Raw genomic sequence first — 12,078 nt, forward strand, 5'->3', positions numbered from 1 at the left:
ACACACGCACGCACACACAAACACGCTACACACACGCACACACGCTACACACAAACAACACACTCCTCAGGGAGCTGATCTGTCAGACACAGCGAGTCTACCACAGAGCGGTGTAACATACAGGTCTGCTGATCCCTGGTCCCCGTGCTGTGGGACGGACAGATGGCCCATGTCAGGCACCATGACGTCAGCTAGTGGGAAAATGGATAGCGGTGTATTACAGTATTCTCTATCAATGTATTTGTGCTTTTTAGTAGTGTTGATGGTCGATCGCACATCCCTTATGATGTTGGGCCTTAAAGGTAGCAGTGATGAACACTGAATTGCTCTAACACAGACCTTTATGAAGTTGGTTTGCAACGTTTTGATCCCTGAAAGGATCTTCATCAGGTTATACATGCTTTGCCATAAGTTTAAAAAAATTACTGTACACAGTATCCAGTGACGTTCAGGTACAGCGTACAGCAAGTGTAGTCATGAAACAGACATAGAGACCCGCACTCCGTTGCATCAATGCTCCCCTTGTTTCATGAAGTGCAAATCTTGGACCAGAAGGTATTTTCCAGCAGATTCTCCCCATGTTTTATGCTTTGCCATAACTCTAACCGTAGTCTCACATTGCCTCACATTTAAGGGCCATTCAATCGCCTATTCATTGGAATATCAGAATTAATGTGAGAAAATGTGCCGGAAATCAAGGTTCTCCTAGCCATAACCTCTTCTCTCTCTCTCCTTTCTCTCGTTCTGTTCATTCTCTGTGTGGCTATAGGCAGTGGTCTGATGGGGAACTCCTCTGCCTCCTTCATGGGTACGTTCCTGGCCAGCAGTCTGGGCTCACCCTCCCACCCCTCTCACCCCTCCCGGCCCCCCTCCTCACCCGCTTCACCCGGATCCTTCCGAGGTGGGCCCCACTCCAGCGCCTCTCAGATCTGGTTCCCTCACTCACACGAAGGTAAGAGAGAAACCCCACAGGAAAAACAATGTAATGAGTGATGCCTGACCACCAAGTCAGCATGATGTAATCTGGTATATTTAGCTAGCAGTCTTCTCAACGTGACGGAGGCCTTTAAGGATCGACAGCCACATACCATAAACTCATGATACGCATATCCAGGGGTTTTAGGGGTTTTAACTTTTAGATCAAAGACTTATCTTCAGCTAAATGTGAAGATGACTCAGCGCTCTGCAATCTATGCTCCCATCATTATTAATTTACTTGTAAGCCATCATTATTAATTGACTTGTAAGAGAATCCCCTACTTCTCCTTCTCTCCCAGTCTATGAAGTCTCAGGGCTCTACCTTCGGCTGGTGTTAAGGCAGCGCTAGTGTCAAACGCACGTTCGTTGGCAATTTCGACCTGTTTAAGCCAGAGCTCTGCTATTTTCAAACTGTTTCAAGGATTGGTAATTTACCTGTCTTATAACAGCTAGCATGTGCTCAGGCGGGAGGGGTGGAAATATTGTAGGTGTGTCCTTAAAAACGTGATCCAAAGGGCTCATTTCAGGCAGTTTTCTTTTTAGGCCTTATCAATAATTAATTGAATCTTGCTTATTGACAATGTTTGGTATGTCCATGCTCAGCCATAATGCAATTTCCAGTAGGCCTAGCCCCTATATCAGTGTGAATGCTATGTATATATTTCAACATTGAAGCCATGCAACTACTTAGAACAATATGGACTGCAAACAGGTTCAAGTTAACGTATTTAGCAAAGATGGGATAGATCTCCATTTTGTTTCTGTAAGCTATTTAACAAACTATAACGGACTAACATTGGAATTGGAGTTGATTCCAAGGCAATGCAAAAAATACTGTAAATACACAACGTGACTAACCACATATTTAGCCATGGGGCACGTTCTGATTGGCCAGTGAGGTGCCAAGCCTCGACACACCCACAACTTGTTAATTCATCAAAACCCAGCCCTTTCACGCCACCACCAGCACTGCACCCATCATTCTTGGTTGTGAAAATAGCAACAATATTTCTGACACTCCCCTGAACCTATAGCGCTACCGCTAGCACTTACATTTACCATTGTGTTGGGTTTGTTAAAATAGAGCCCTCAATGTGAATGTCTCCTGGGTCGTGTTCATTAGGCACCAAATGGAATGAAATGTTCAGAAACTGAGTGGAACAGGGAGGTATTACCTAACCTGAACTAATCCAATAAGAAATGCCAATTTTCATGTTCTGCTGCAAACCGCTTTCAAACGTTTTCCATTGTGTGCCATAATGAACACAACCCAGGTCCTGGTTCTCAGCAGTACGGAGCTGGAGCTTAAAAGTGTGTAGTCTTACTCTGACAGCATGTATTGTCAGCCTGTGTTGTGTTTCCAGTGGAGGACAGGCGGCTTGTAATCGTTAAGAAACTAGCCCGGCTCCCACCCTTTTCTTTGGGCTCTGAAATAGGCCTCTGCCCCTCCCCTGGAACATGTTTGGGGTGAAGCACAAATGTAGTGTTTTTTTGGATGGAGATGACGGGTCAATAGTTCAGCAAAATAATGTTGCGGTATTCAAATTCACGTCAGCAGGAATGTCACTCAGCCAACTGAACAACACACACGCACGCCAGTAAAGAGGTTGCACAGACTGCAGGGTTGGGCTGTTCAGCTGTTGTGTCTTTGGTGGTTGTGGTGGTTCCCACCCTACCCAGGCTCTGACTGCCTCACCCGACCCGCCTAAACACAGCAGACTCAGGGTATGCCAAGCCCCAGGCATAGCCTCCTTGTTTGAAAAGGAATAGTTAAACCAAAATGCAACATTAGTTGGATGGTTCCTGGGGTACAGACTACTTCCAGAATAAGATAACATCTAACTAATGTTGTTATTAAGGTGAACGACCCCTTTAAGAAGGAACCATCAAACTAGCCACTGGGCACAGATGTCAATTCAACGTCTATTCCACGTTGGTTCAACGTAATAACATTAAAATGATGTGGAAACAACGTTGATTCAACCAATGTGCCAAGTGGGTAATGTTGTCATTAGGGTGAATTACCCCTTTAAGAAGGAACATTCTAACTAATGTTGTCATTAAAGTGAACTACCCCTTTAAGAAGGAACATTCTAACTAATGTTGTCATTAAGGTGAACTACCCCTTTAAGAAGGAACATTCTAACTAATGTTGTCATTAAGGTGAACTACCCCTTTAAGAAGGAACATTCTAACTAATGTTGTCATTAAGGTGAACTACCCCTTTAAGAAGGAACATTCTAACTAATGTTGTCATTAAGATGAACTATCCCTTTAAGAAGGAACATTCTAACTAATGTTGTCATTAAAATGAACTAGCCCTTTAAGAAGGAACATTCTAACTAATGTTGTCATTAAGGTGAATTACCCCTTTAAGAAGGAACATTCTAACTAATGTTGTCATTAAAGTGAACTACCCCTTTAAGAAGGAACATTCTAACTAATGTTGTCATTAAGGTGAACTACCCCTTTAAGAAGGAACATTCTAACTAATGTTGTCATTAAGGTGAACTACCCCTTTAGAAAGGAACATTCTAACTAATGTTGTCATTAAGGTGAACTACCCCTTTAAGAAGGAACATTCTAACTAATGTTGTCATTAAGATGAACTATCCCTTTAAGAAGGAACATTCTAACTAATGTTGTCATTAAAATGAACTAGCCCTTTAAGAAGGAACATTCTAACTAATGTTGTCATTAAGGTGAACTACCCCTTTAAGAAGGAACATTCTAACTAATGTTGTCATTAAAATGAACTACCCCTTTAAGAAGGAACATTCTAACTAATGTTGTCATTAAGGTGAACTACCCCTTTAAGAAGGAACATTCTAACTAATGTTGTCATTAAGATGAACTATCCCTTTAAGAAGGAACATTCTAACTAATGTTGTCATTAAGATGAACTACCCCTTTAAGAAGGAACATTCTAACTAATGTTGTCATTAAGGTGAACTACCCCTTTAAGAAGGAACATTCTAACTAATGTTGTCATTAAGGTGAACTACCCCTTTAGAAAGGAACATTCTAACTAATGTTGTCATTAAGGTGAACTACCCCTTTAAGAAGGAACATTCTAACTAATGTTGTCATTAAGGTGAACTAGCCCTTTAAGAAGGAACATTCTAACTAATGTTGTCATTAAGATGAACTACCCCTTTAAGAAGGAACATTCTAACTAATGTTGTCATTAAGGTGAACTACCCCTTTAGAAAGGAACATTCTAACTAATGTTGTCATTAAGGTGAACTACCCCTTTAAGAAGGAACATTCTAACTAATGTTGTCATTAAGGTGAACTACCCCTTTAAGAAGGAACATTCTAACTAATGTTGTCATTAAGGTGAACTACCACTTTAAGAAGGAACATTCTAACTAATGTTGTCATTAAGGTGAACTACCCCTTTAAGAAGGAACATTCTAACTAATGTTGTCATTAAGGTGAACTACCCCTTTAAGAAGGAACATTCTAACTAATGTTGTCATTAAGGTGAACTACCACTTTAGAAAGGAACATTCTAACTAATGTTGTAATTAAGGTGAACTACCCCTTTAGAAAGGAACATTCTAACTAATGTTGTCATTAAGGTGAACTACCCCTTTAAGAAGGAACATTCTAACTAATGTTGTCATTAAGGTGAACTACCCCTTTAGAAAGGAACATTCTAACTAATGTTGTCATTAAAGTGAACTACCCCTTTAAGAAGGAACCATCTAACTAATGTTGTCATTAAGGTGAACTACCCCTTTAAGAAGGAACATTCTAACTAATGTTGTCATTAAGGTGAACTACCCCTTTAAGAAGGAACATTCTAACTAATGTTGTCATTAAGGTGAACTACCCCTTTAAGAAGGAACCATCTAACTAATGTTGTCATTAAGGTGAACTACCACTTTAAGAAGGAACATTCTAACTAATGTTGTCATTAAGGTGAACTACCCCTTTAAGAAGGAACATTCTAACTAATGTTGTAATTAAGGTGAACTACCCCTTTAGAAAGGAACATTCTAACTAATGTTGTCATTAAAGTGAACTACCCCTTTAAGAAGGAACCATCTAACTAATGTTGTCATTAAGGTGAACTATCCCTTTAGAAAGGAACATTCTAACTAATGTTGTCATTAAAGTGAACTACCCCTTTAAGAAGGAACATTCTAACTAATGTTGTCATTAAGGTGAACTACCCCTTTAGAAAGGAACATTCTAACTAATGTTGTCATTAAAGTGAACTACCCCTTTAAGAAGGAACATTCTAACTAATGTTGTCATTAAAATGAACTATCCCTTTAAGAAGGAACATTCTAACTAATGGTGTCATTAAGATGAACTACCCCTTTAAGAAGGAACATTCTAACTAATGTTGTCATTAAAATGAACTATCCCTTTAAGAAGGAACATTCTAACTAATGGTGTCATTAAAGTGAACTACCCCTTTAAGAAGGAACCATCTAACTAATGTTGTCATTAAGGTGAACTACCCCTTTAAGACTAGGCCAGCTGTTGTGTCTTGGCCAGGGCACACCAGCGGGGAGTGTGCTGCAGGATCTCCACTGTGTTTGTGGTCACTGATAATCACTGCTCTGGTCTTATGATGTGTAGCTGGGGCTGATGCAGTTTGATGCAGCTGTGATTCTGTTTGTTGTTAATGGACACTCTGTTTGGGGATGGGCGGCCCTTAGATGTGGCGGCCACAGAGAGTCATGCACTTGTTCACTTCCCACCATGGATTTATGGGATTTAAAGGGGCAATCAGCAGTTGCTACATCCATTTTGTGACTTATAAATTAATGATATGTACCCATTGATTCTTGAAGAATATATCTTATGAATGCCTCATGAGCTTAGTTGAACTAAGTTAACTCACTTAACTCACTCTAGCCCATGCTTAGACCAGTCCATTACTTCTCAATGTTTGAGGTGTTCACATGGGAGGCAGGCAAAATGGTGCTAGTGGATGGAGTTACAGCCATCTCTCTGAAACAACATGGAGGTGCAGATGAGAAGGAGAACGATGGAACAAGAGAGATGGGCAGTTGCAGGCCACAGGGAATCTTCTAGTTCCTTCACCCACAAAACACAAGTTAAGATCCCAAACGTATGTTTAGTTTTCACCTTTTAGCAACGGGTATCGAAGTCACAGGGAGATTTTGTGCTGGAAATCAGAATAATATTAATAAGTCGGACGATGATAATGCCAAGCCTAATAAAAGTAATGGAGGTGGTAATGACTGGGATTATTACTCAGTTTGCAATGGAGGCCATTACCTAGATTGCAGTTTAATTGCACATAATGCACTAAGATCATGATTGAATCCAGACTGTTCATCAACCACATTCAGCTGCTCTGTCTTCAAGATAATTGCATATTGTCTTTTTCCTGTTTTGCATTAAAAGCAAGTCATCAAAATGATGAGCGGGAACAATTACCCAGGCTCCTCGTCTTCTCTCTATGGGTGTCGGCCTGCCGGCTGTATCCCACCAGCAGCAGCACAGAGCATACTGTGTGTGTGTGTGTGTGTTTGTGCATGAGATTGTGTGTGTATGTGTGAGCTGGTATTTGTTCTAAGATCCTCTTGTCTCTCAAGCTACCTTTCTTTGGCGCACAGTCTCTTTGTCTCTCATGTTGCTGTGATTCTGACACATTTTCATATGGAGCTGGTCTGTTGTTCATTTCATGGGAACCGTATGGAGCTGGTCTGTTGTTAATTTAATGGGAACCGTATGGAGATGGTCTGTTGTTAATTTAATGGGAACCATATGGAGCTGGTCTGTTGTTCATTTAATGGGAACCATATGGAGATGGTCTGGAGAGGAGGGCTGTTCATTGTCACATAGTGAGTGGGAGAGGTGGAATGGGGAGGAGCAGTTGTTGGGATCTGGGTGTAAAGATATATATAAATACAGTACCAGTCAAAAGTTTGGACACACCTACTCATTCAAGGGTTTTTCTTTATTTTTGCTATTTTCTACATTGTAGAAAAATAGTGAAGACATCAAAACTATGAAATAACACATATGGAATCATGTAGTAACCAAAAAAGTGTTAAACAAATCAAAATATATTTCAAATAGCCATCCTTTGCCTTGATGACAGATTTGCACACTCTTGGCATTCTCTCAACTAGCTTCACCTGGAATGCTTTTCCAACAGTCTTGAAGGAGTTCCCACATATGCTGAGCACTTGTTGGCTGCTTTTCCTTCACTCTGCGGTCTGACTCATCCCAAACCATCTCAATTGGGAGGAGGTCGGGGGATTATGGAGGCCAGGTCATCTGATGCAGCACTCCATCACTCTCCTTCTTGGTAAAATAGCCCTTACACAGCCTGGAGGTGTGTTAGGTCATTGTCCTGTTGAAAAACAAATGTTAGAGTCACTAAGCCCAAACCAGATGGGATGGCGTATCACTGCAGAATGCTGTGGTAGCCATGCTGGTTAAGTGTGCCTTGAATTCTAAATAAATCACAGACAGTGTCACCAGCAAAGCACCCTAACACCATAACACCTCCTCCTCCATGCTTCACGGTGGGAAATACACATGCGGAGATAATCCGTTCATCCACACCACATCTCACAAAGACACAGCGGTTGGAACCAAAAATCTCCAATTTGGACTCCAGACCAAAGGACACATTTCCACCAGTCTAATGTCCATTGCTCGTGTTTCTTGGCCCAAACAAGTCTCTTCTTATTATTGGTGTCCTTTAGTAGTGGTTTCTTTGCAGCAATTTGACCATGAAGGCCTGATTCACACAGTCTCCTCTGAACAGTTGATGTTGAGATGTGTCTGTTACTTGAACTCTGTGAAGCATTTATTTGGGCTGCAATTTCTGAGGCTGGTGACTCTAATGAACTTATCCTCTCCAGCAGAGGTAACTCTGGGTCTTCCATTCCTGTGGCGGTCCTCATGAGAGCCAGTTTCATCATAGCGCTTGATGGTTTTTGCGACTGCACTTGAAGAAACTTTCAAAGTTCTTGAAATTGTCCGTATTGACTGACCTTCATGTCTTAAAGTAATGATGGACTGTCGTTTCTCTTTGCTTATTTGAGCTGTTCTTGCCATAATATGGACTTGGTCTTTTACCAAATAGGGCTATCTTCTGTATACTATCCCCTACCTTGTCACAACTCAACTGATAGGCTCAAACACATTAAGAAGGAAATAAATTCCACAAATTAACTTTAAAGAAGGCACACCTGTTAATTGAAATGCATTCCAGGTATCTCATGAAGCTGATTGAGAGAATGCCAAGAGTGTGCAAAGCTGTCATCAAGGCAAAGGATGGCTATTTGAAGAATCTCAAATATAAAATATATTTTGATTTGTTTAACACTATTTTGGTTACTACATGATTCCATATGTGTTTTTTCATAGTTCTTATGTCTTCACTATTATTCTACAATGTAATTTTAAAAGAAAACCCTTGAATGAGTAGGTGTGTCCAAACTTTTGACTTATAGTGTATATACACACTATATATACAAAAGTTTGTGGACACCCCTTCAAATTAGTGGATTCAGCTATTTCAGCCACACCCGTTGCTGACAGGTGTATAAAATTGAACACACATCCATGCAATCTCCATAGAAATTGGCAGTAGAATGGCCTTACTGAAGAGCTTAGTGACTCTCAACGTGGCACCGTCATAGGATGCCACCTTTCCAACAAGTCAGTTCAGCCCTGCTAGAGCTGCCCCGTTGTGGTCAGGGCTCTGTGCAGGCCAGTTAAGTTCTTCCACACCGATCTCGACAAACCATTTCTGTATGGACCTCGCTTTGTGCACGGGGGCAGTGTCAGGCTGAAACTGGAAAGGGTCTTCCCCAAACTGTTGCCACAAAGTTGGAAGCAAAGAATCGTCTAGAATGTCATTGTATGCTGTAGCGTTAAGATTTCCCTTCACTGGAACTAAGGGTCCTAGCCCCAGACCATTATTCCTCCTCCACCAAACACGTTTCCACTGCTCTAGAGTCAAATGGCGGCGAGCTTTACACCACTCCAGCCGACGCTTGTCATTGCACATGGTGATCTTAGGCTTGTTTGCGGCTGCTCGGCCATGGAAACCCATTTCATTAAGCTCCCGACGAACAGTTATTGTGCTGACGTTGCTTCCAGAGGCAGTTTGGAACTCAGTAGTGGGTGTTGTAACCAAGGACAGACGATTATTACGCGCTACGCGCTTCAGCACTCGCCGGTCCCGATCTGTGAGCTTGTGTGGCCTACCACTTCGCGCCTGAGCCGTTGTTGCTCCTGGACGTTTCCACTTCACAATAACAGCCCTTACAGTTGACCGGGGTCAGCTCTAGCAAGGCAGAAATTTGACGAACTGACTTGTTGGAAAGCTGACATCCTACGACTGTGCCACATTGAAGGTCACTGAGCTCTTCAGTAAGGCCATTCTACTGCCAATGTTAGTTTATGGCGATTGCATGGCTGTGTGCTCGATTTTATACACCTGTCAGCAACGGGTGTGGCTGAAATAGTCAAATCCACTAATTTGAAGGGGTGTCCACAGACTTTTGTATATATAGTGTATATATATAGAGAATGAGACAGAGAGAGAATGAGAGAGAGAGACAGAAAGAGAATGAGAGAGAGAGAGAGAGAGACAGAAAGAGAATGAGAGAATGAGAGAATGAGAGAGAGAGAGAGAGAGAGAGAGAGAGAGAGAATGAGAGAGAGAGAGAGAGAGAGAGAGAGAGAGAGAGAGAGAGAGAGAGAGAGAGAGAGAGAGAGAGAGAGAGAGAGAGAGAGAGAGAGAGAGAGAGAAGAGAGAGAGAGAGAGAGAGAGAGAGAGAGAGAGAGAGAGAGAGAGAGAGAGAGAGAGAGAGAGAGAGAGAGAGAGAGAGAGAGAGAGAGAGAGAGAGAGAGAGAGAGAGAGAAAGTGCTTCGATAAATTAGTTCCACCTGGCTAAATGAATTATGTCCATTGAGGTTTTGAATGTTTTCTTCTCTCTCGTTCACTTCAAACTCGGCTGACTGAGACCTCTGAAAGTCACACAGAGCCCCAGAAAATAAAAAGGGGAAATATGGAAAAAAAGACAAGAAGGAAACCCTTATTGGCCTGTTACCAACTGGCATCTGTCCAAATTACAGCTTGAGTTATGCCAAACACAACAACAGCCTCATACAGTATCTCTGTCCACACACACACATATACAGTTGAAGTCGGAAGTTTACATACACCTTAGCCAAATACATTTAAACTCAGTTTTTCACAATTCCTGACATTTAATCCTAGTAAAAATTCCCTGTCTTAGGTCAGTTAGGATCACCACTTTATTTTAAGAATGTGAAATGTCAGAATAATAGTAGAGAGTATGATTTATTTCAGCTTTTATTTATTTCATCACATTCCCAGTGGGTCAGAAGTTTACATACACTCAATTAGTATTTGGTAGCATTACCTTTAAATTGTTTAACTTGGGTCAAACATTTCGGGTAGCCTTCCACAAGCTTCCCACAATAAGTTGGGAGAATTTTGGCCCATTCCTCCTGACAGAGCTGGTGTAACTGAGTCAGGTTTGTAAGCCTCCTTGCTCGCAAACGCCTTTTCAGTTCTGCCCACAAATGTTCTATAGGATTGAGGTCAGGGCTTGGTGATTGCCACTCCAATAACTTGACTTTGTTGTCCTTAAGCCATTTTGCCACAACTTTGGAAGTATGCTTGGGGTCATTGTCCATTTGGAAGACCCATTTGCGACCAAGCTTTAACTTCCTGACTGATGTCTTGAGATGTTGCTTCAATATATCCACATCATTTTCCTTGCTCATGATGCCATCTATTTTGTGAAGTGCACCAGTCCCTCCTGCAGCTGCCACCCCTGTGCGTCACGGTTGGGATGGTGTTCTTTGGTTTGCAAGCATCCCCTTTTTCCTCCAAACATAACGATGGTCATTATGGCCAAACAGTTCTATTTTTGTTTCATCAGACCAGAGGACATTTCTCCAAAAAGTACGATCTTTGTCCCCATGTGCAGTTGCAAACCGTAGTCTGGCTTTTTTATGGCGGTTTTGGAGCAGTGGCTTCTTCCTTGCTGAGCGGTCTTTCAGGTTATGTCGATATAGGACTAGTTTTACTGTGGATATAGATACTTTTGTACCTGTTTCCTCCAGCATCTTCACAAGGTCCTTTGCTGTTGTTCTGGGATTGATTTGCACTTTTCGCACCAAAGTACGTTAATCTCTAGGAGACAGAACGCGTCTCCTTCCTGAGCGGTATGACGGCTGCGTGGTCCCATGGTGTTTATACTTGCGTACTATTGTTTGTACAGATGAACGTGGTACCTTCAGGCGTTTGGAAATTGCTCCCAAGGATGAACCAGACTTGTGGAGGTCTACAATTTTTTTTCTGAGGTCTTGGCTGATTTCGTATGGGTGGTCCTCTGTAGCTCAATTGGTAGAGCATGGCGCTTGTAACGCCAGAGTAGTGGGTTCGATCCCCGGGACCACCCATACGTAAAAATGTATGCACACATGACTGTAAGTCGCTTTGGATAAAAGTGTCTGCTAAATGGCATATTAATTATTAATAATTTCTTTTGATTTTCCCATGATGTCAAGCAAAGAGGCACTGAGTTTGAAGGTAGGCCTTGAAATGCATCCACATGTACACCTCCAAATGACTCAAATGATGTCAATTACCCTATCAGAAGCTTCTAAAGCCATGACATCATTTTCTGGAAATTTCTGGAATCTTTAAACTTCTGACCCACTGGAATTGTGATACAGTGAATTATAAGTGAAATAATCTGTCTGTAAACAATTGTTGGAAAATGTACTTGTGTCATGCACAAAGTAGATGTCCTAACCAACTTGCCAAAACTATAGTTTGTTAACAAGACATTTGTGGAGAGGTTGAAAAATGAGTTTTAATGACTCCAACCTAAGTGTATGTAAACTTCTGACTTCAACTGTACCCCCACACACACACACACACACACACACACACACACACACACACACACACACACACACACACACACACACACACACACAAATGCATGCATGCATACATGCACATGCACACACACACACACACACGAGCAAGCAAACATGAGCACACACACACACATGCCTGCACACACCGTTCACACTAATCCAGCT

At 41.7% G+C, this 12,078-nt stretch overlaps 1 protein-coding gene across 1 annotated transcript in view; it reads left to right on the forward strand.

Annotated features, from left to right (window-relative positions):
• The first annotated feature begins 773 nt into the window (after window positions 1-773).
• The window catches only part of LOC121551786 (BAH and coiled-coil domain-containing protein 1), an 80,995-nt gene continuing 69,690 nt past the window's right edge, over window positions 774-12,078 (forward strand). The window contains exon 1 of the mRNA XM_045212740.1: window positions 774-952. Within this exon, the coding sequence (XP_045068675.1) occupies window positions 781-952 (172 nt within the window). The 5' untranslated portion in view covers window positions 774-780. The remainder of the gene's footprint in view (window positions 953-12,078) is intronic.

Source organism: Coregonus clupeaformis, unplaced genomic scaffold (assembly GCF_020615455.1).
Source record: "Coregonus clupeaformis isolate EN_2021a unplaced genomic scaffold, ASM2061545v1 scaf0047, whole genome shotgun sequence".
In the NCBI taxonomy this organism is placed as follows: Eukaryota; Metazoa; Chordata; class Actinopteri; order Salmoniformes; family Salmonidae; genus Coregonus; species Coregonus clupeaformis.